This window comes from Phycodurus eques, chromosome 16 (assembly GCF_024500275.1).
Source record: "Phycodurus eques isolate BA_2022a chromosome 16, UOR_Pequ_1.1, whole genome shotgun sequence".
Taxonomy (NCBI): domain Eukaryota; kingdom Metazoa; phylum Chordata; class Actinopteri; order Syngnathiformes; family Syngnathidae; genus Phycodurus; species Phycodurus eques.
In genome coordinates this window covers 21,439,986-21,461,372 of record NC_084540.1, presented here as the reverse complement: position 1 = coordinate 21,461,372, position 21,387 = coordinate 21,439,986, and the positions used below count along the sequence as shown (strand labels likewise).

General features: G+C 43.5%; 2 protein-coding genes across 2 annotated transcripts in view; both read left to right on the top strand.

Annotated features, from left to right (window-relative positions):
• The first annotated feature begins 1,988 nt into the window (after positions 1 to 1,988).
• LOC133415155 (cdc42 effector protein 4-like) lies at positions 1,989 to 15,019 on the top strand. The gene is made up of 2 exons (XM_061700992.1): positions 1,989 to 2,077; positions 13,153 to 15,019. The coding sequence occupies exon 2, from the start codon at positions 13,237 to 13,239 to the stop codon at positions 14,224 to 14,226; it is 990 nt and encodes a 329-aa protein (XP_061556976.1). The 5' UTR covers positions 1,989 to 2,077; positions 13,153 to 13,236; the 3' UTR covers positions 14,227 to 15,019.
• The window catches only part of LOC133415156 (peripheral myelin protein 22-like), a 39,213-nt gene continuing 19,830 nt past the window's right edge, over positions 2,005 to 21,387 (top strand). Inside the window, exons 1-2 of the mRNA XM_061700993.1 lie at positions 2,005 to 2,077; positions 20,352 to 20,532. The gene's annotated coding sequence lies outside the window, so the exon portion shown is untranslated. The remainder of the gene's footprint in view (positions 2,078 to 20,351; positions 20,533 to 21,387) is intronic.

The window sequence follows — 21,387 nt, the reverse complement described above, 5'->3', positions numbered from 1 at the left end:
CGTTTAGCATCTATTGTTAAGTCCGCCACTCTGTGTAGTTCAATAAATGCTTTTGATTGAAACCATCTGTAATACATATTTCCTGAATGTCCCTGATTTAACAGCGGAATTGTAACATTTTAAAAGGAGCTTCCTCCCTTAAAAAGCCATAACATGCATTTGTATCGGACTAAAAACGATGCAATTTGCATCACTCGGAGCTTTGTCCGTAACTTTGTAAATTGTAATTAGCCAGGGTCCAGTTTTCTAGTCACGGGAGGTCACTTAAGTCCGTGATCAACACGTGACATTTGAAGCCACCAACGGGTGTCCTTTGAGGACAAACAACCGTTCGCACATTCCTTCGTCCGTTCGGCTCGTCGTGTGTTCCTGCGAGCTACGCCGACCGTCTTTGTCACAGCCCGTTCACTTTGCCCTAACTTTAGGAGCTTCCATGGCAATGTGTGAAAACTCCTTCCCCCCCCCACCCTCGTATCACGGCGCACAAGGCTGCCCAGATGCAAGGCCCAAGTGATGCAACTTGCTTTTGAAAAGCACCTCAATCAAACATTTCAATCTGAGCGGAAGGACGCAGCGTTGATGAGGACGTTCAGCGCAGAGAGACGCCGCCTCTTCACTCTATATTTGACACACTACTCCAAGTAGGTCCAAGTGTGTGTGTGTGTGTGTTGGCAATGCCGCCCGGCACAGATTCGCATCTATTCGCACGAACTGCGTTGGCTTTCTTTGTCATCGCGCCGCGTGAAACGCCCAATACGCATCCGGTGTGAACGCAGCATAAGACTGAGGTCTGACGACGCGTCTGCAGGTAGCTAGCTAGATAAGATATATCAGTTAACAGACAGACAGATGAGCACATTTGATATAGTTTATTACATTCAACCAACACAACATGGATTTGATGTTGTTTTAATACTTCCTTTATGGCTGGCGACCAGTTCAGGGTGTGCGCCGCCTTTCGCCCGAAGTCAGCCAGGATCGGCTCCATCACCCTCGACTCTGATCAGGATAAGCGGTGAACAGAACAGATGGACGGATGGACGGATGGATAATACTTCCTATGCAGGTTTTGTTTGAGGCGCAACAATAATTTTCATTTACACACATCAATTCACAAAGATCATGCAACGGTTCCATATGTTTTCTTATTGGAATTAATCACTGGGTAAATATTTGGAATCTACTTGCAAAATAGTTAATTAACAATAAAATAAGTACCTTTTAAAATAATTCATAGGTTTTGCCCACATTTCTACAATATTTTAAAAAAGACGTTGATCCAAATTTTTGTGAAGGATCCCCTGAAAATATTTTTTTTTCATTTTGGAATGGCAACCGCAACCAAATTATGGAAACGTATTTGTAACGCAACCAAATTATGGAAACGTATTTATAACTTAATTTCACCAAATCTTTCTCTTTGCTTTGAAAATATAATGTTTAGCTTCATTCAGTGTCCACCTGTTAATTAAAAAAAAACTATTTCATATTATTAATCATTAATCGTATTATACTATTGGTTAAATGGCATATTCACAAATGTGAAAGCAGCATATACAACTTTGGATTTATCTGCTCTATATTTCTGTACCTCTGTAATGAAACTGACTTTTTTTTGCCTGTGTTTGCATTTCACTCCTTGGCGATTGTTCTGTGTTTCTCATAACAAATGAAAGGTTTGGGGAAAAAAAAAAAAACAGGTGTTGTTTGTCGACTAAATATGACGTTCCATTCCTTCCGGGGCTCGTGTGCCTTTAAGGCGCTGTGAGCGGGGGGCGTGGCCAAATGAGCCGCTCCTGCAGGAGGTACGCGCACGCGCACGCGCACGGGCGCGCGGTTGGACTTGACGCTGCTCGCACACGACGGTGCTCTTTTGCGTGGCTCCGTGACAGATCCACCGAGGAGGCCACTCTCGCTTTCCACGCGGCTTCGGCCTCCACTTCCGAACTGGCCATTTATTTATTCATTTATTTATTTTTGGGCGTCTCATTTCATTGGAGGCGTGTGTCCCCCCCCGCCATTGTCATTCTGCTGGGGGACCTCAACGTGGGACCGGCTTTATGAATGGGATGCTAAGGTAAGCGTGCTTCACCGTTTGGGATCCAAACAGCACATTTGACTTTACAAATGATGTTGTGTCCTGCTGTTTGGAGATGTTTAGTTGGGGTTGGGGTTGGGGTGTGTGGGGGGGATGGACGGATGTGGGTGGGTAATATGGCAGCTGATGCTTTTGTGTTGCAGCTACTTATTGTTCTCGTGCCATGCACACACCCCTGCAAGCGCTGATTTATGCTTGTGTCACATTTTAATGGGAAAAATAATATATAAAATACAAGCACGGCTATAATCCGTCACTTATCCCCCCTCCTTTAGAAAAACAAACAAAGCAAAAAAACAACCTATTAGCTAATATTGAATGTGTCTTTCATCTCAAGGAAATGTGCTTTAATTCTAAATGTTTTTAAAATGTTCATATTAATGTCACTGACTTGTTTTGAGGTGTTTGTAGAATCCCTTTCTGTATTGTGTCAAATGCAATCTGCTTGGATCCTGCCATAGTGGAGACCCTTTAAACTTGTATCTACATTTTGTTTGTTCAAGAGATATTATTATTCTTTTCAATTTGTTTTGTTAGTTCGCTTCAGCAACCAGATGGAGTCCATCTTGCATTTTTCTTTTTTCTTTTTTTTTTTTGCCATCAAGGAAGCCGGTTAAATACCGTAGTATCTGTAACTCTTGAGTGTGTGACGTTCGGGTGTTGTGATGTCAGCAAAGATGTTTTCATCTTTGCATTAGCAGTGTAAATGTATACAGGTAATTAGCTTCGATAGCCAATACTGTAGATCGGTGATTCTCAGCGTGTGGTATGAATACCATTAGTGGTACGTGACCGAATCAATTGGAATAACTGTTCAAATTGTGCATAACTTTACAGTGGCTTAAACTTTCCAGTACAATCCATTTGTTAAGGACAGTTCATTTGTTTAACTTTGAAGTACATTATATTTGCATTTAATCCTTTAGAACTGTTTACAGAAATTTATTTGGATAGAATTTCGATTTAACTTTCATGTGCAACACATTTGAATTGAATCCTAATTTATGTACTGTCATCTATTTTCCTGTATTTAAGTGGAGTTTTAATGTTCAAACTGTGCGTAATGTCACAGTGTAATGAAATATACATTTCAGAAATAATACCGCTGCCTCATTTTAAATGAACTCTTTGTACTTGGAAAAGCAAATATTTTTCGAGGCGCTACTTCACTTGGTGTAAAAATAATTGACAACCACTGCAGTCGATGAATAAAATATATCAGTTAGGCATTTGTGATGAATGTTGAGAGCAAGATACCACGGCTAACTTTAGCATCAACAGTATTGCTAGCTAACAAGCTAAAGATAGACAGACAGATGATACCTACAAAATGGTGACCCAGGTTCTATTTTTTACTGCTAGCAAGGTACCTCAGCTTTTTTTAGCATTAGCAATGTAGCTAATGAGCGTCGATAGATGAATAAAATATATTGGTTAACCATTTTTTAATTGAATTAGATGGCAAAGTGCCACAGCTAACTTTAGCATTAACAGTGTAACTCGCGAACAAACTGTTTGACACGCACAAAATCTGGGGAGTCATTCCTGTTTATTTGACTAGTAAGATGGTGCGGCCATCTTTAGCAACAGCAGCTAACAAGCTAGCCAGTTGCTCAGTACGGGACGTCATGTGGTCGCTGAGTAGTGTTTTATTAGCTGATGGACTTCACCTGTGGGGTTCATCAGTCCGTCACCGCTTCACCCTTTCACCAGGAGACAATGTAATCAGGCATCTTCGTGTGGGGTCTCCCTTGTTTTTGCAACTTCCAGTGCGTTTACCTTCGACCCCTCTTATCCAAACCACACATGGGGGCGGGGGCGCTTTTGTGACACGTCACTGGACGCCGTGATGGATTTGAAAGGGATGACACGGCCTCCTCGTGTGTCACCAGCTCAGCCTGTTTACTTCCCCACCTATGGCTTTAGCCTGCTAACGAGCCCGCACAAGTTTTCTCGTCTTCGGTTACAAATCGGCTCAGCGTAGAGACTGTAGGTGAACGTTAGCCTCTAGTTGCAGTGGGTTTTGTTTGCGTTTTATGCGCTAGAATTGGCTAGTCGCAGTTTAGGATTTTCAGAAAAGCATCTGAAACGTTCCCTCAGCGTGTTATTTGCGGCATTCCGCGCGTGAACATGTGTGTGCGCTCTCGTTGCAGGCCGTGTGTGTTTGTGTGGTGTCCGGTGCTTTCACGTTCCAGGAAATACCAACATAAACTGTTTGTCGTTATCCATAAACGCCTCCCAGGATGTGAAACTACTCTCGAAGGATGCTCGGCTTAACATGTGCTTGGAATTTTGCCTCATTGACCATAAATACGAACTTCCTGTGAGAAAAGTCACTAGCTCAAGCTCATGACCAAAACAGCAGTCGTTTGTTTCTATGACAACAGCGTTGCTCAACCACAATTTGCTAATATTCGAAAACGGAACATAGCGATCATTGACATAATGTTTAATGAAAAACAAACAAAAAACGGATGAAAAGCAAACTTAATATGGAGCCTGAAAATGCTAACATTTGAAAACAGGACATTGACTTGACCATTTTTTTTTAACGAAACTACAATAATATTGGTTATTTTTTGCACAGGATAAAGAATATACGCCTGTGAGTAGTTTTTTTAGGCTCTGTTTGTATGTATTGATACTGCTTGTGATATGTTAAGGTTCATAATTACCACAGTGTTTTTATTTATTTGTTTTATTTAACCTTTATTTATCTAGGTAAGGCAATTGTGAACAGATCATTTGCAATGCTGAGCTGGCTCGTAAGACAAACCTAATGATTTGGGTTAATCCCACATTCAAAATGTTTTTAATTTGTTTGATTGTTTGTTGAATTGTTTAATTTGTTTTACGTTTCGTTTTAAAGTGAAAACTGCCAAACTGAGGTTTATTGTGAAGTTCACTGGCATCATACTCAAACTGTTGCCTCAACTCAAGACAAAAAAAATAATCGGTTCGTATCTGGAAAAGCTCCGAAGTCAAGGCACCACTTTCAAATCGATGAATGCCACCAAATTTGAACCTTTGAAAACAGAACAGGATGTCTGTGGCAGAGGAGTTTGTTTTGACAACATGGTCACAAACCCTTTCATTGAATAAACCTTACCAGTTTGTACCAGATGATTGTTGTGTAAACACACCTTTAGTTTGTCATGAATTTTGTAAAATTCCGTTTTTCTTTTTATGACGCTGTTGTCCTTCTGTGTTGTTGGTCTCTCATGTCATTGTGTGAAAGGCTTTGACTGGTGCTTTTGTTTGGTGCCATTGTTTTGTTCTTTGCTGTTGTCATTGTGAGCCAGCGCTCTCCGGCTCTATCAGTTCAAAGGAAACGTCGATTCTGTCGCACCGTCCCGTGGTTCATGTTAAACCGCTCTCATGCCGGAGCCAGTTTCAGCTGTCTCATCAGTGAAGGTTTCATTTGTATGCGTTAAAACAAGTTGTTGGCAGCGTGCTGGTTTCAGTCTCTGCAATTATGTCACTTTAAAGCAACATTCTGTGGATGCCACAAATTCTCCCTCCCATTCCTTCCGTCGCAGACAAGAATGCAAGAACAGGTTTTCCCCAGCAGTCTTCGAGGTTGACTGTTCTCCAGAGGCCTCTCTCGTGTTGTCGTGGTTGACCACATGGTCACCAGGGACGAAGGCCGGCGGCTTTCGTCGGCATTCCCGCGAGCGTGTTGCTTTGTGGCCTCAATTGCAATTCACATTGCCACACCCGCCAGGGGCACACAAAAGTCTAACTTGGCAATTTAGCATCGCTCTGGTGTACCTGGTTCCAATCACGTGGTCCTGACGATGATCCGTGTTGTGTGGACGCACGCAACAGCGGCGCGATCCGTTAGCCTGTCATAACGTGTTGATGGAGATATGAGCTGTGTTTGTTTACTTGGGTTTGTTTACACAGGGAGGGCAGGCGGGGTCGATTTTTCCCGAGAGGTGGGAGGCGTCACTCGGTCGATTTCTCCTTGCCCTTCCTTTGGGCGTCACTCCCACCCCGTTCCCACTCCTACACGCCATATGTAACCATCATCCAGCATCGGTGACGACTTAGCCCAATTTTGTATGCTAGTAGGAACGCGTCATATTGCCACGAGGTAGTATCTGGTACTTGGTCAGTTGGTGTACAATGTCAAGATACGTTGCTAGAACAACAAAAATATACACGTGCTAACTTATGGGGCATTTCAAATTGTAAGGTAGCATTAAGCTAGTGGACTTTTGTTGTTGAATTCTGTGTTTAATGTGTCAGTTTTACAATAAACGTCAGCTGGGAGCAACAAACAGCTTGAAGGAATTAAGTTTTCTTCTCATTTGGGGAGTTGTTTGCTACTGATTCGGTGTACTGCCCACAGCATGTTCAGGTTGGGCGGAATAGTAACTCTTCAAAGTACTGCTGCTGTAAACACACGGTTTCGTATTGTCCGTGACGACAAGTTGCCGTAGTATTTTTCTAGTTCCGGTATACCGTGCAACCCGACTGTTGTCCTTTACTAACCTACACTCGTGCAATAGTCGGGTCATAATTATAGTAAATATTTGTATGAAAAACACATCTGTGCCATATTACAATCAAATGAATAGCAGTAAGCGTAATGTAGATATACGTGAACGTGTTATCGGTTGACAGCATATTCCTCCGCTGCTGCGCATACCTTTTGTACCCTCGAAAAACGGCACGTCAGGACCGTCATAAACCGAGGATCCCCGTATAATGCAAATGAGTGCGACTGCTAGATTTTCTTGTCGTTTTCACAATACAAAGACGTTCCTGTCATGTGTCGCGTACAGAACCGGTCGTCTGTTCGCCTTCTCTGCTGTCATGGAGAAAAGTGCAGGTCAGGCAAGAAGATGGAGTGTGTTTTGTGGAGACTGCTTGCCTGTTAATGTAGCACAAACAAGTCATCTCCTCTCAGGGCATCGGGGATCAGCCGCCACGCTATGTGCTGACTGGCTGCAGGCCCGCTCTCAGCCAAGAATGCTTTCATTTGCTCTTTTAAAAGCTTTAAAAGCATCTCGGCAACGCAGTCCCCACTCACGCGATGTCAATCGTAGTTTTTTTTTCTTCTTCTTCTTCTTTTTCTTCTTGGAAGCTCGTCTCCTCTTTGGTGTGATGTCGGCGGGACGTATTTGTGAATGCAGCACAGTTCTTGTGATATCGCCGCAAATTCAGCGGAAATTTAAGCGGGACGTCTTTGCTCAGCTCGGTGAAAAAAGGTCACGTGACACCAGCTTGCCAGGCACGAATGGCGGTAAAATACTCTGAGGCGAGATTTAAAGAACATACGTGCGCCATTAAAAAAAAAAAAACAACAACATGAAACAGCACTTTTAGTATTTGTACTCCTAGTAGTCTGTCTGGCCACAGTTACATTTGGACCACGTTCAGTTGATTACCGAATCAAATGAGAATTGATCAAATGGGAACATGCTAACGTAGCAAACACGCTAAGGTAGGTCAACGGGGATTTTGCATCGTGACGCAATTTCAAATTAGTCGTACTACTTTGTAAAATTCTGACAGTTGGTATGCTAACGTATAGCAAGCTAGCAAGCTGGGTACAAAAAGAACAGAGGGAGAGTGATCGAAATTTTACATCTTCCCCTGTAGTTGGGTGCTATTTCAGAGAACTGATGAAATGCTAATGTGCTAACATGTAGCAAAATGGCAAACTGAGTACCAAAAAACGCCAAGCCTTGTGGATTTATATATTCCATTGTGTCCTATGGTCAGGTACTATTCAAAATGAATATTGCTACTTTGTAAAGGGTTGGCATTTAATTTTTGTTATGCTAGCATATGGCAAGATGGCAACCCGAGACAAAAAGCACTAAGGCAGATTGATGGGGATTTTTACATGTTGGTCTGCAGTTGGATATTTTTTCAAATGTATTAGTTGTAAATCGGGCCGATTTCGATTATTTTGTGCCGCACCGCTGATTGTTTAATTGGTTTGAACCAATGCCGCACTAGGCGTCGAAATAAAAAGGTATCATGTTGGAGTACCTTTATTCGAATAGATTTTTTTTTTTTTTGTAATGGAGTCTCTTTTTTCTTATGCATTGCCGAGGTATCGGACTGGGACTCGGTTTTGCCAGATACACAAAATCAAGGTACAAAAAAAGTGGTCAGGACGTGCCTAGAATTTTATTTATTTATATATTTTTAATGCTAACATTTAGCAAAATAGCAACCTGAGTGGCAAGCACAATGGGAGCTCTTTTTTTAAATTAAAATTATTATTATTATTATTATTAATTATCTGGAAAAAAAAAAAAAACCTGGTATGTTTTTTTTTGTGTGTGAAATACTCAGTTTCAGTAACCCACTTTAACTCAACTGAGCTGTTTTGCTGAGCGAGAATGGGACTTTAGCTCCAAATGAGTCCCTTGCGTGGGATTTTGGACTGAAGCCGCTCCGTACGTCAACACGCTCTCAGGACCCATATGGGTCGTTTTGAGCGCACAGCTAAATTGGACCTTTGTTGTAAAAGCCCATCAGATGCTTGTGTTGTGTCTGTGCGGCGGTTTCCTGCCTCCCTCCCAGATTTAATGTGATTTCCGAGCCGAAACGAGGTCTTCAGGCCAGCTAACTGAGTTTGGTGGCCGATGTCTGTCTAAGAGGTGGCCTTTTTGTCTGCTGAATTACCGGATCTTGCGTGTGCCGTCGTTGTGATTGTAGCGTGTTACTGACAGTTTTTTTTTGTGTTTTGTGTGTGTGTGTGTGTGTGTGTGTGTGGGGGGGGGGGCAATCTAGACTAAGAAACGGCATGTCTGCGAATGACTTTCAAGCTAATTGTCCCCCCCTGTCCAGCCCACTAAACGTCCCGCATGTCATTTCCCCCTCAGGTCATTCACTTATCCATCCAGGTCAATGACTTCAAATGGCCCAGACACAAAGTTCCCGCCACCCCCCTCCCCTCCACACACTCCCCGTCAGCAGAATGCACGCTGTACAAAGAAGGCATGTCGATATTATTGGGGCAATGTACATGAGTGCGTGGTCTGCCTCTTGTGCATTGCCACCTTTTAGTGCAAAAGAGCATCAGCAGGAAGTCAAACGTTGAATGCAGGAAGTCAATAATTTCCTGTCAGTCCTCATAAATTGAAGCTATTGCTTGGATGTTTTATGAAGCATATTCATTACGAGTGATTTGAGCCCTGGGCTTACAGCCAGTGTGTGCGCGTGCGTGTGTTCATGAAGACTACCTCGAGAGCTGCCACGTGAACATGTGATTTATGGCCCCGTGTTTACTTATATTGGTTTTGGTCTGCTCTTCTCTCAGCCCTCCCATCAAGTTAACAGGATCCTCTTTAAAGTGAGATTATCCCCATCCATAACAAAACAGGGTAGAGATTTAATTAATTGTTAAATGTGCAAAAAAGTCTGTTCCCTTGGGGCATGTAGTTGAGAAACTGCGGTAAACTCAAGTGAATGCATTCGTGTCGTAATTAGTCCTTCACGTCTTAATATTAAGCAATATTAAGGGGCGTCAGTGTTCAGTGTCAGTTTAAAGGACAGTTACACCACTTAATTTTTCATGAAAGCTGTGCATAAATCGGCCGAATTAGTCTCGTTTGTGAATTGGATAACCATTTCGCACGAGACCCCGGAGGACAAAAATGGAATCGTCAACTGCAGGCCTGGCATGCTTATTGCAGCATTTTCTGCTATTTTTACCCGATCTTGCAAATGTCGCCCCAAAATCTGCCCCACGTTATCAGATTTTTTAAGTGAGACAAAGCGCATGCACTGGCGTTTCTGCGGCGCGTCGTCCGTGTTTGTAGTCCGCCCATGAGTGCTGTTCAAGAGAGTTTACCAAGTCAAGCCTCCCATGCTGTGACTTTGCTGTTCCCACGCCAAATGCTGCCTTCTCAGGCTCCCCTCCCCTCACCCCCCCCCCCCTCCCTCCCTACCCCTTCTTCACCAACATGTATGCACATTCGCATGTAAAAAGCTATAAATAAAACAGAGCTGAAGCTGGCTTCATCTTTGCTGTTGCTGGTTTTGATTCAGCTTAACAAACGCGCTGTGTAACGAACGTGAAGCAAGCATGTCGCTTGATCGGGGCCTGTGGGGGTTGGGGGGATGAGATAGGAAGGGAGTGGAACCAGACTCACAATTAGGACTTTTGTGTCTTGTTTTTTCCCCTGCAGTCTGTTTATGCCACCCAGAAGCTTTTCGCTGGATGTGAAGTATCTGTACCCACCCTCCCCGCCCGCCCACCCACTCTCCATTTCGGGGGAGCGCATGAAGCTGTAATAATAAACTTGTGACTGTGAGAAAATGTGCGTTTTGGCAGGAAACGAGCCACATTGATGGCTCCAAATGTATTCGAGTCAAAGATGCAGCCTGACGCATAAGGAGACCATATGTGTTGCGTGCCGCCTGAAGACTTCTGCAGTCGCTGACAGAAAACACTGTCGCGTGATGGAGGGCGTCTCCGTGGAAACGAGGCAGGTGGGGGCATTTAATCAGGGAGTCGAGGCTCAGCTGGTTCGCGCCGCGTGCCGGTGAGGTGACGGGATAACGAGCGGGTGGGCTCGTGGGTAGTTTGCACTCGGGGCATCCAGCAGGTGGCGCTGTGGTGGAGAAAGTTTCTTGTGATTTTCAAGCGCGAGATGCAATGCATATAAACGGCTGGTTTTGGAACCGCTGCCTTCAAGTGGGTCATTCGGACTTTCTTTGGCTCTCGTCCTGCTGCTGTGTGGGTCGCTAAGGAAACAGCGTTGAGAGCTTCATGGCATAAAGGCGGTCAGGGTTCCGTTCAACGGCGGTGACATAACCCGAATTCGGAAAAGTTGGAACACGCCAGAGTCTATCATGAACCGACGCTAATGCAGTAGTAAAGTCACAACTACAGTAAATATTTGTATGAAAAACCACTGAGTCACAACGTGGTCTTAAGACGCTACACAAACTAGTCAATTGCACACCATTCATAACATTGAATCCTTGTATGTCCGTGTGTGTGTCTCTGTGTGTGTGTGTGTGCGTGTGTGGTGTGTGTATATATATATATATATATATATATATATATATATATATATATATGTGTGTGTATATATATGTGTGTGTGTGTGTGTGTGTGTATATATATATATGTGTGTGTGTGTGTGTGTGTATATATATATATGTGTGTGTGTGTATATATATATATATATATATGTGTGTGTATATATATATATATGTGTGTGTGTGTATATATATATATATATATATGTGTGTGTATATATATATATATGTGTGTGTGTGTGTATATATATATATATATATATATATATGTGTGTGTGTATATATATATATATATATATATATATATATATATATATATATATATATATATATATATATTGCTTCAAAAACACATCTTTGTAGTCCATCTTTCAACTTGTTTTTGAATACTTTTATTCTACGTATTATAATTTAATTTGTACATGTTTTAGTGTAATGTTGACTTTATTTGCAATTAATTGTGTACGTCTGTCTTAAGTAACTCACTTTTGGCTAAATTGACTTTGTTTTTTTGTGCCCCGTGAATTCTATCTAGCAACATGTGACCATGAAAAATGTGGCACGACCAGGAAAGAGAATCCAATTTAGTTTTTGAGTTTTAATCAGAACTTCCTGGCACTGTATAAAGCTCACCTATGTGTTTGGTGGGCCACCATTTTTTTCCATCACCAAAAACACCAAAGCCAACCTCATGAAGTGGATGGCCCAAAAAAAGTATGTGAATCTTACTTTTAGTACTGAATCTGATTGGGAAGTCTTCTTCCATTGGATAAATCCAAAGTTGTAGCGTAAACAATGCGGGAGTCAAAGAATGGTTCTTCACTCTTACAGTATCTGAGCCAAAGTGCAAGAAAGTGCAACCATGGCGAGTTTCCATCTGCAATTAAAAGGTGCCAGGAACTGCTTTGCCCTTGGTAGACCACCATGGCAGCTGCTGCACTCTTTTCATGTTTTCTCAACATGTCAGAGCCCTAAATGAGACACCCCACGGCTGACCTGCAGGGCGCCACCTGAGGAAGTGGGAACGGCTTCTCGCTGCGTCGAGGTTTTCCTGTGTGTGGAATGAATGCCATGTTTCAATAACGCGAGATTGTCAAAAACTTCCCGAGGCGTGTTGAAGAGGCAGCCGGTCCATCCTCGTTACCCATTTATTACACGTGTCAAAGCAATGGCTCGGTGTATGAATACTTTTGTCCCGTACTGTGCGTGCGCTTGGCGCCACGGTCCCGACCACACGTTCTCTTTTAAAACACATTCCTGTGGAGGTTCCCTGACAGTTTTAGTGCCGCGTTGAGGTCACGTCACTGTGCGAGCATCGTGATCTTTTTGCATAATTGATGGATTCTTTTCAGACGAAATTCCTCGGAATGATTTGCGTTTACTTGACAGAAATGTAAAATAACACTTGGTTAAATTCTGTGTTTCCTCAAATAGTGGCCACTTCTCTAAAAGACTTGCAAGACAAGGAGCGCTTTCTTTCTTCCCCATTGGGAAAAAATCGGTAGTATAGATGGTTGTGTTCGTACAGTAGCGACAAATTCAATTCAATTGCTAGCCTTTGCTACCGCAGTATTTAAACCAAAACTACAGTCAATATTCATTTGCAAAACACTCAGAGGCCATGAATGCAAAACAATCCAAATTAACAGCAATAATTATGGTAGGAACTAAGTGCGCCTTCTTGTGTCACGTGACAACGTATTCTTCCGCCGCTGTGCAAATGAGTTGATTGCGCACTGTTCGTAACCTCAAAACTGCGTTTGTTGTTGGATGTAGACCGAGGAACTCTGTAATCTGTAATTATCTGAGTTTACGGATGGGTAAAGTTTACTGGAGAGCCATGCAGAGTTCGGTTGCTCGCCAAAATAACAGCGCCGTGTGGTCTTCAACTGTGCTTGCAGCTGTAATTGGAGATTGAGATTAAAATTGTGGCCTCTGACTTCAAGTTATCTTAATTTTTGAGTGCCAATTGAAACATCACTCTGCATTACATTACATTCAAAGTGCATTTTGTGTAAAGCATTTTATTTTATTTTCAGGTTCCCGTGCTGACTGTTGAGGATTGTTCATCCAGGATTTTTGACCGTCCCGCGAGCTAAAAAGGAGAAAAAAAATCCGCCGTCATGCCCATCCTAAAGCAGCTGGTGTCCGGCTCCTCCCAGAAGAACCGGCGCTCCCGCACCGACCTGACCCGGGAGATGATCAGCGCGCCGCTGGGCGACTTCCGCCACACCATGCACGTGGGCCGCAGCGGCGACGCTTTCGGCGACACCTCCTTCCTCAGCACGCGCTCGGGCGAACCCCCCGCCCAGACCGCCTCCTTCCCCAGCTCCCCTCGGCCGGGCCTCCTGTCGCGCACTTTCCGCAGCAGCAAGCGCTCGCAGTCCACCACCCGAGTGGACCAGCAGCGAGAGCACCCCCTGGTGGTCTCCGGAGGCTCTCCCACTTACGTGAAAAACGCCATGTCTTTGCCCTTCCTCAACGACGAGGACAGAGCCGACGGCGTGGCGGCCAAGAGTCTCTCCCCGAGTCCTTTAAAGCAGCTCAGCGAAGGCGATGGCGGGGACGCCGCGGCCACCGGAACGTACTTCCTGGAGCTGGAGGAGCGCCGCTTCGGGGAACCCGGCGAGCTCCCCGAGAAGTGGAGCCCCCCCGGAAGCGGAATGAAGCACGCCGAGTCGGTCATGTCCTTCCACCTGGACCTGGGCCCGTCCATGCTGGGGGACATCCTGGGCGTGATGGAAAAGGAGGACGACGACCTCGGCTACGAGGAAGGCAAGAGCAGCGAGGGCCGCGCCTCCCCGCCACTCGGCGCCCACGGAGAAGAAGAAGACGACGCCGGGAGGACGGCGGCGGTGGCGAAAGTGCCTCAGAGCAGCGAAACCGAGGCGTCCTACACCCCCCAGTACACCCCGGAGGTCCTCCCCAAACACTTGCAGCACCTGGACAGCTGCTCCGTGTCCAGCTCGGGCTCGGCGGCCCTGGACGAGAAGGCTCGGGCGTACGCGGCCGACACGGACAGCGCCACCTTCAGCGCTCCGCCGGAAGAGGAGAGCCACTTCTCGTCTTTCTTAGACGACGACGACGACGAAGATGATGAGATCCGCGTATGAGAAACTCTGGAATGTTGTTTACGTAAGCAAGTAGCACCCCCTGAGAGTGGAGTTGGATTGTGGGAATCGCGAGGAATTCATTTCTTCTCGCTCATTGAATATGGAACATTCCAGAAGAGGGCCACCGAGGACCGCTTGGAACGGAAAAGTTTTTTTTCTTCCCAGCATCTCATTCCCCCACCCGCCCCCCCCCTCCTCCCCCTCCTCTCATCACCACAGGACCGGCACTCGGGTATCTCCTCCTCCATCAGAATATAAATGACGAGTGCCGCTGTGCTGCCGGGCTCCCGTGTCGCCGCTTCCTGTGGAATTCTTCTGGTTTTTTTTCCTGCCCGCCAGCTGCACATTTCTGACAGTAAACGAGAGCCTAATGGTGGACGTTGAGCATTAAGTGTATAGCGAGAGCAAGCGCGGAAGGTTTGTCTTAAGGCCACAGTATCCTATTTCCTCAAATCGATGCCGTGTGCGTGACACCCAAACATGATCTGACAGACGGTGCTGTAGTTTTGGTTAGCAACAGCGTTTAAATCCGTCCGTGTGTGAATAATAGCTTCCATGGGCTGACTTTTTTTTTTTTTTTTTTTTTGTGATGGAAAATGGCAGCGGGCAGCACGGTGTTGGCGTGGTTCGTATATCTGCCTGACAGTTGATTGGTTCTGGGTTTGAATCTCGTTCATGGTTTTCCAGGGCTTCTTGTGCATTTTCTCTAAGTAATAAGTACAATTAAAAAAAAATGTAAAAAAAAAAAAAAAAACTCAGTTTGTTGCCAATAAATACACATGATTGACAACACTGACGAATATTTTTTAATAGTAAACAAATCATCTTAACTTCCTCCCACATTGTAAAAACATGCATATTAGCTTTATTGAAGACCAAGTTGTCCATAGGTGTGAATGGTTGTTTGCATGTGATTGGCTGGTGACCAGTCCAGCGCGTATGCCGCCATTGCTCCAGTCTGCTGGGATGTTCTCCAGCCTACCGGCGAAATGGCAAAACGGACGCATTTGTTTTTCGTCAGCGGATGGTAGTATCGGACTTGGGGTGCACGCTTGAATTGTACTATGTTCAAACATAGACATTAGTTAACTGCTGAGACTAGTTGGACCCCGTTGCTAACCAAAACAGCAACACCTCACAAGGCACGTCTCAAACGAATCTTGTAAACGAGTGCCCTGCACACTATTAATGATGACGATGATGAAGAGGTGTCCCCGCTCGTTTTGCTGAATTTCTCCACAATTGTCATTTGGACTTGGCTTTAAACTCCACGTTCACTAAAATTGTAATCAAGCGGTAACATTTTCTCACCAAGCGACTATTTGGGGAGATGCGCTGCGTTGTCACTTCCTGTCTTATTAATTAGCTTTATTCAGTGTCACTAACAGACCCAATTAAATCCAAATCTGTCAGTATTTGTTCTTATCTGTGTTTGTTTTGTGAGTTTGCAAAAAGCAGAAGCAGCAGCAGAAAAGATTTGGTTGCAGCTTGTGGAGTCATCGCTGATTGACTGTTGCTTCATCTTTCCCCAAAAAAAAAAAAAAAAGGATTCCTTGTGGTTGCGGTTACCTGGTGGACCTGCCAAAATGTCATTATTATTATTCCAGAAAATTTTGTTTTGTCGGGAATGATCGGGAGACTCGCTTTCGAAACATGTTTTAGCTTAAAAAGGATAATCACTAAATAACACCAACACTTTCGTATATAATTCAGGTTGTTCTACGGTTTTGTGTGTGAATGAGGGACGTTTGTCTTTTGCCTTACTGTTGTTGTTTCGACTGTATATTTACAGCTTTTGTTCCCTGTATTAGCCAAAATAACGTCTATTTTTCAATAAAAGAATTTGTGATCATTCATCGCCGTATGTTTCGTTATCGTCTCGGCACGTTAGGAAATGATATCTTAGGTCACTGAGTTCCATCTAGTGGTATGTGAAAGAATCACAACTTAAGTCCAGTTGGGTTGTATTTAACTCCGAAGTTCAAAACCGTTACATTTAGCCTTATAGAATTATTTTAACTTATGTGCAATACATTTGAATTGAATCATTATCGAGGTGCAGTTTTTCTTTCGTTTCTTTCGCCGGATACGCTCCAGCGACCCAGCGTCCCTTTTTTGAGGAGAGGCAGTAAAGAAAATGCATGGACGGCCATTTAAGCGCAGTACTAATGTTTAAACTGCATAATGTTACCAAATGCACATTTTGGGTACTAAACATCCATCTCATTTTTTATGAACACTTGGGCTCACTACATGACTGTTATTTCCTTTCCCGACAGACCTATTTTGCCTACGTCGTCTACTTTATAGCGTTGAACATGGTGTCAAAGTTGAAATGGTCATTTCAAGCAGGGATTCGAAAGGTTTGCTACACGGGCTCCCTCTAGTGGTACCTATAACAATCACTACCTCGACACAGTTCGGTTGTATTTAACTTTCAAGTGCAATACATTTGCAATTAATCTATCTGAACTGTTTGTTTTTCAACATTTTTGTGTCGAATTTTTATGCAATACATTTGAACTGGGTCATTCGTTTTTTTCTATATTTAAGCGCAGTCTTGATGTTCAATTTGTGCTTAATGTGGGTTCAAATCCAATGAAATGCACATTTTCGTCATTATTCCTTTTTCGAAAAGCTTATTTTCGAGAGGGAACATTCATATTTAGCCTTTTTATTTTGTGGGCCAGAAATTTCACGACTATAAATGTGGATTTGTAATCCAACACCTCGGAGCTTTGCACAGTCCAGTCAGGGAATCCCCCTTTTTGCAAAGCTCCGATTTGTTCCCTTGTTCAATCGTTCAAGGCCACTTTTGCAGGCCCTCCATTTCTTGATGTCACATTACACCAGCATCCAATTTGTCAACGGGGGCTAAAAATGTCATTATTCTCACCCCGGTGATAACAGCAGCTGCGCAATTAATCGTTCCGTTTGGTCGCCGTTAGTCTTTTTTATGCATAGCTACTTTTTGTTTTATTGTCTTGTTTGCTCATTTAATTTAGTATTGTTGGATTGTGTGGCCTTTCACCCCCCCCCCCTCCCGACTTCAAAGTACTTGTTACAGGACTGCCTGTTGTCTACTGCCATCTAGTGGTCGCAGGAGGATCACACCTGGTGTGTGTGTGTGGGGGGGGGGGCATAGATTTGTAGTATGTCTTCATTCATAGCCTCACAAATGGTTTTGTAATAAGTGTTGCATCATTTACTGTAAAATGTTGTTAGTCACCAATGATGCCATAAGGGTGAAGTATGAGGCAACATTTTGTTCTTCACATTTACACCCCCCCCCCCCCCCCTTCCAACAAAAAAAAAAGGTTTTCTGGCTCCCTCAAGTCAAATGTGTTCACTTGTGGTCTGTAGTTTGCCAGCGCCACCATTGGGAGGCGCTGTCTGCCTTCGGCTGTGTTGCGTCAGGCGCCCCCGAGCCTGGACGCTGCCAAACCTCTTTTTGTTTTTTTATTTTTTTCCCTGCTAAATTCCATCAGCAGACTTCTTGCGAGCCCTTGCAGGGGCCGACGGCATGCCGCAATCTGGAAAGAATTAAACAACCTGCCCGGTGCGGTGTGGAAGGTGGGCGGAGGGGAAGAGTGGGGGTGGAATAGCAACGAAACGGGGAGTAAAAACGTTGGGGGGGGGAAAGAAACTCCATCCAAGATTGCTCATACAGTCTTTTCTCTCTTTTTTTTTTTTTTTTTTTTTTTTTAAAAAACCCTCCCACGTGCACAAACACACACACACACGGTATACGCACACAAATGGAGACCACTCCCCTGGCAACTGCAGCATTTGATTTCTTTTAAGTTTGCAGCAGCATGTTTGCCAGGCCTTTATTTGAATAGCTCAAAAACAAACTGCAAAAAAAACAAAACAAAAAAAAGGAAAGTGTCTGTGTTTTTGTTATTATTTCATCACTCTTGGGGGAGAAAAATGTGGTTACACAAGTATGTCTTCGGGGCAAATCAGGTCCCCGTAACACAAGGGCACGAACTCGTGTGTGTGTGTGTTTCTTGTTTATCACGTGAGGAACAAAAACGTTTCGACACGAGCAAGATGCATCCATACACGTCGATATATTGATTTATAATCCTACGACCCAATTGGATCGATCTGTCCTCGGCTACTTTGCCTCCGGGATCAAAATATATCGATTTAAATCGTTCTAAAAGGTCATCAATCGATTGTATCGACGCTAGAAAATAACACATTGAATTTAAGCACGGCAGATTGTATATGAATGCGTGTATATGTGTGTGTGTTTGTGTGTGTTGAGCACTTTTAACCATAAAGTTGTCACGTGTTACCCGATTTAAGTTTTGCTGTCGGTGATGTCGCAGAGGATCATGGGAGTATCAAACTGTGTATTTTTTTGTTTTTTTTGTGGCACTATTGAGTGAGCCGGTCTGCGAAGCAAACTACATGTCCCATCATTCCTTGTAAAGTGCGCAGGGGCTCATGGGAGGGGCGCATGCGCAGTGCAGGCATTCTTACGCCTCAATGAGCAGAGCGCTCAATTTAAATGTTTTTTTTTTTTTTGTAAGGTCCTTCCAAGCTTTTCATCAAAAGTTTGGATTCGTTTTGGTTTGGCGGTAATCAAAAACGATCGAGGAGAAAACACGACGGACACGCAAATTGCTAAGAATATGAGAAGTTGCTAAGTTGATGTACGATTCCAAGAAGCAAGCTAGGCCAAACATCAGTTGGTGAAACATTCCAAGCAGTTTTTATTTTATTTGTATTTATTTATTCCCCCCCCCCCCCCCCCCCCCACGACAGCACGAGAGCTAAAAGTTATTTTAAGAAATGTATTCAAATAAAGTGTGATTGCATTTGCCATTAATGGTCGTTTAGTTTTTTTTTTTTTTTTTTTTACCTGATACCGTTGACAAGAAACACGATCAATTGAGGACATTTCACTGGCACTGTCGAGTATCCACGTATTTATTTCACGGTCACGCCGGTTGAAGTTTTGACAAAAAAGTTGCCGAATCGATTTCAAGCCACCGAATCGTTTCGGATCGTGTCGTTCTCGATGAACCGATCTCGTCCTTGAAAGGAATCGGCATCGCTGCTAAACGCGGGCAAAGTTAGGTGCCGAGCGACAAGGCGAGGGGCTTCTCGTAGCAGGGTTGGTGGGCGGAGGGGGGGGGAGCGAGCCAAAAATAGCATTTTCGCTCATGGATGCAGCACTTCATGCATTATACTGTGTGTTTTTGGCACATGGGGTCATTACAAATTTACAAATTAAATTTATTCCGTGACCACGCTCTTATCGCAGAACACCTGTATCTCAAATCACCTTTCCCCATTGAAATGAATAGAAAAGCAATTAATCCGTTTTTACGTTTTACGTTTTTTCTTTGTAAGAAACATTGCACTCAACAGTATTGTGTTGTATTTAAAAAAAAAAAACACAGCAATAGCGTACCTTTGTGGCTGACTAGTTCCTTCTGCACTGAAGCATGATAGTGAGCCATTATTTTAAAAACTTAGACTTACTCAAATGTATGTAACCTAACTATTTTCACTAGATATTGTCTAAAAAACATCCAAACTTTGAATGTTGAGGTGACATAACGATGTCTTACGACATTCCTCAGACAGTTCAAGTGTCCAAGAGACTTCAAAGATTTGTTCTCAAAACTTTACATTTTTAATAATATATAAAAACAACAGACGACCTGAGAAAAAAGACCAAAAGTCCAGATTTGTGAAAAATGATGACAACGACCAAATTTGGATAATTTTGAAGTTGTCCAGAGCTGTGAAATAAGGTTTAATATGAGTCTTAAAACATGTTCCCCCCCCCCCCCCCCCCCCCCCTTAATAATTGTTTTTTACAACCAGAGCCCAGCTCTAAATCCACGTGCCAAGTTGCTGGGTGACCTGAAGGGGGCTCTTCACAAGAATCGGACACATTTGGATCGTTCCTGCAAGGGAAAGCGCGTCAATATCGCCAAATAATTCAGCGTTTTATTTTTATTTTTTTATATATGTTTCATTACATTTGTACCGCTTATACTGTATGTCACATGAAACGCTTGTCATTGTTCATTTTATAGTCTTGTTCTTTTTTTTTTGTAATTTCACGTACGGTACTGTTTGTACTGTGTTCCATTGCGCAGCGCAAGACGCAAGGATCATGATCACCGGCAGCACAGAAGAGAAACATTCAAGTGCCCGGTGTTGTCCTCGTTGTCCTCTTCACCTCGGAAAGCCTGTAGACCACACACGCGGGCGCACGCACACGTGGATCGGGGGAGGGGCGAGGACGCCCCGGCAGATGCCTGCTGAAAAACGAAGTTGGTATGTGCGCTTGCTTACGTCATCATAGCCGCAACGAAGCGACTGCTAATATTTCATACGCACTTTACAGTCCGACTTAATCATCTAGGCGGGATTGTGTCATCGCTTTCCTCCTCGGGCCCGAAGCAAGTGTTGAAATGTCTTTTTCCATCCTGCACAACCAGAGCTGCTAACCGCTGGAAATGGGCTATAAATATTGTACAGCCAGAACAGACGGGAATATATGTTGGATATGTTCACGTGTCATTGGTTTCGTTTTAAGGATGCCAAAACTTTTGTTGCTGAGATTTGAACCCCCGACCTAACCGTATGTCCGTACTGTGCCGCCTAACACAAATATATAATTACAGAAAACACAAGAATACACACTATTACTTGTTAAATACACTACTGTTTAAAAGTTTGTGGTCACCCAGACGATTTCATGTTTTCTCTGAAAATACAACGTTGTACTATATATATAGTCTACTATTAAAACTGATTCACTGCCAGCCTTCCCAGTTGACATGGATATTTGACTTCTAAAGCCGTCAATGGCAGTGATAAAAGAAATTTGGGGGTCACTTCGAAATGTCCACATTTTTGAAAGAAAAGCGCTTTTTTTTTTTAAAAACCCACATGATGATGTCCAGCCACTGTTGGCCAAACTTTGAGCCGAGCCACATACAGTATTTAACATCGAGGTTAATGATGTACCCTTGTACCATCCAATGGAAGAACATTTCGTCGTGATGCCTGTCACTATATGAGAATGGCATAGATTGATAAACAAAGATACCTTACTTTTGGACCTGATGATCACTGGTCTTCTGATTAATTTCATGTTTTGCTCATTGAAAACGAACAAAAACACAG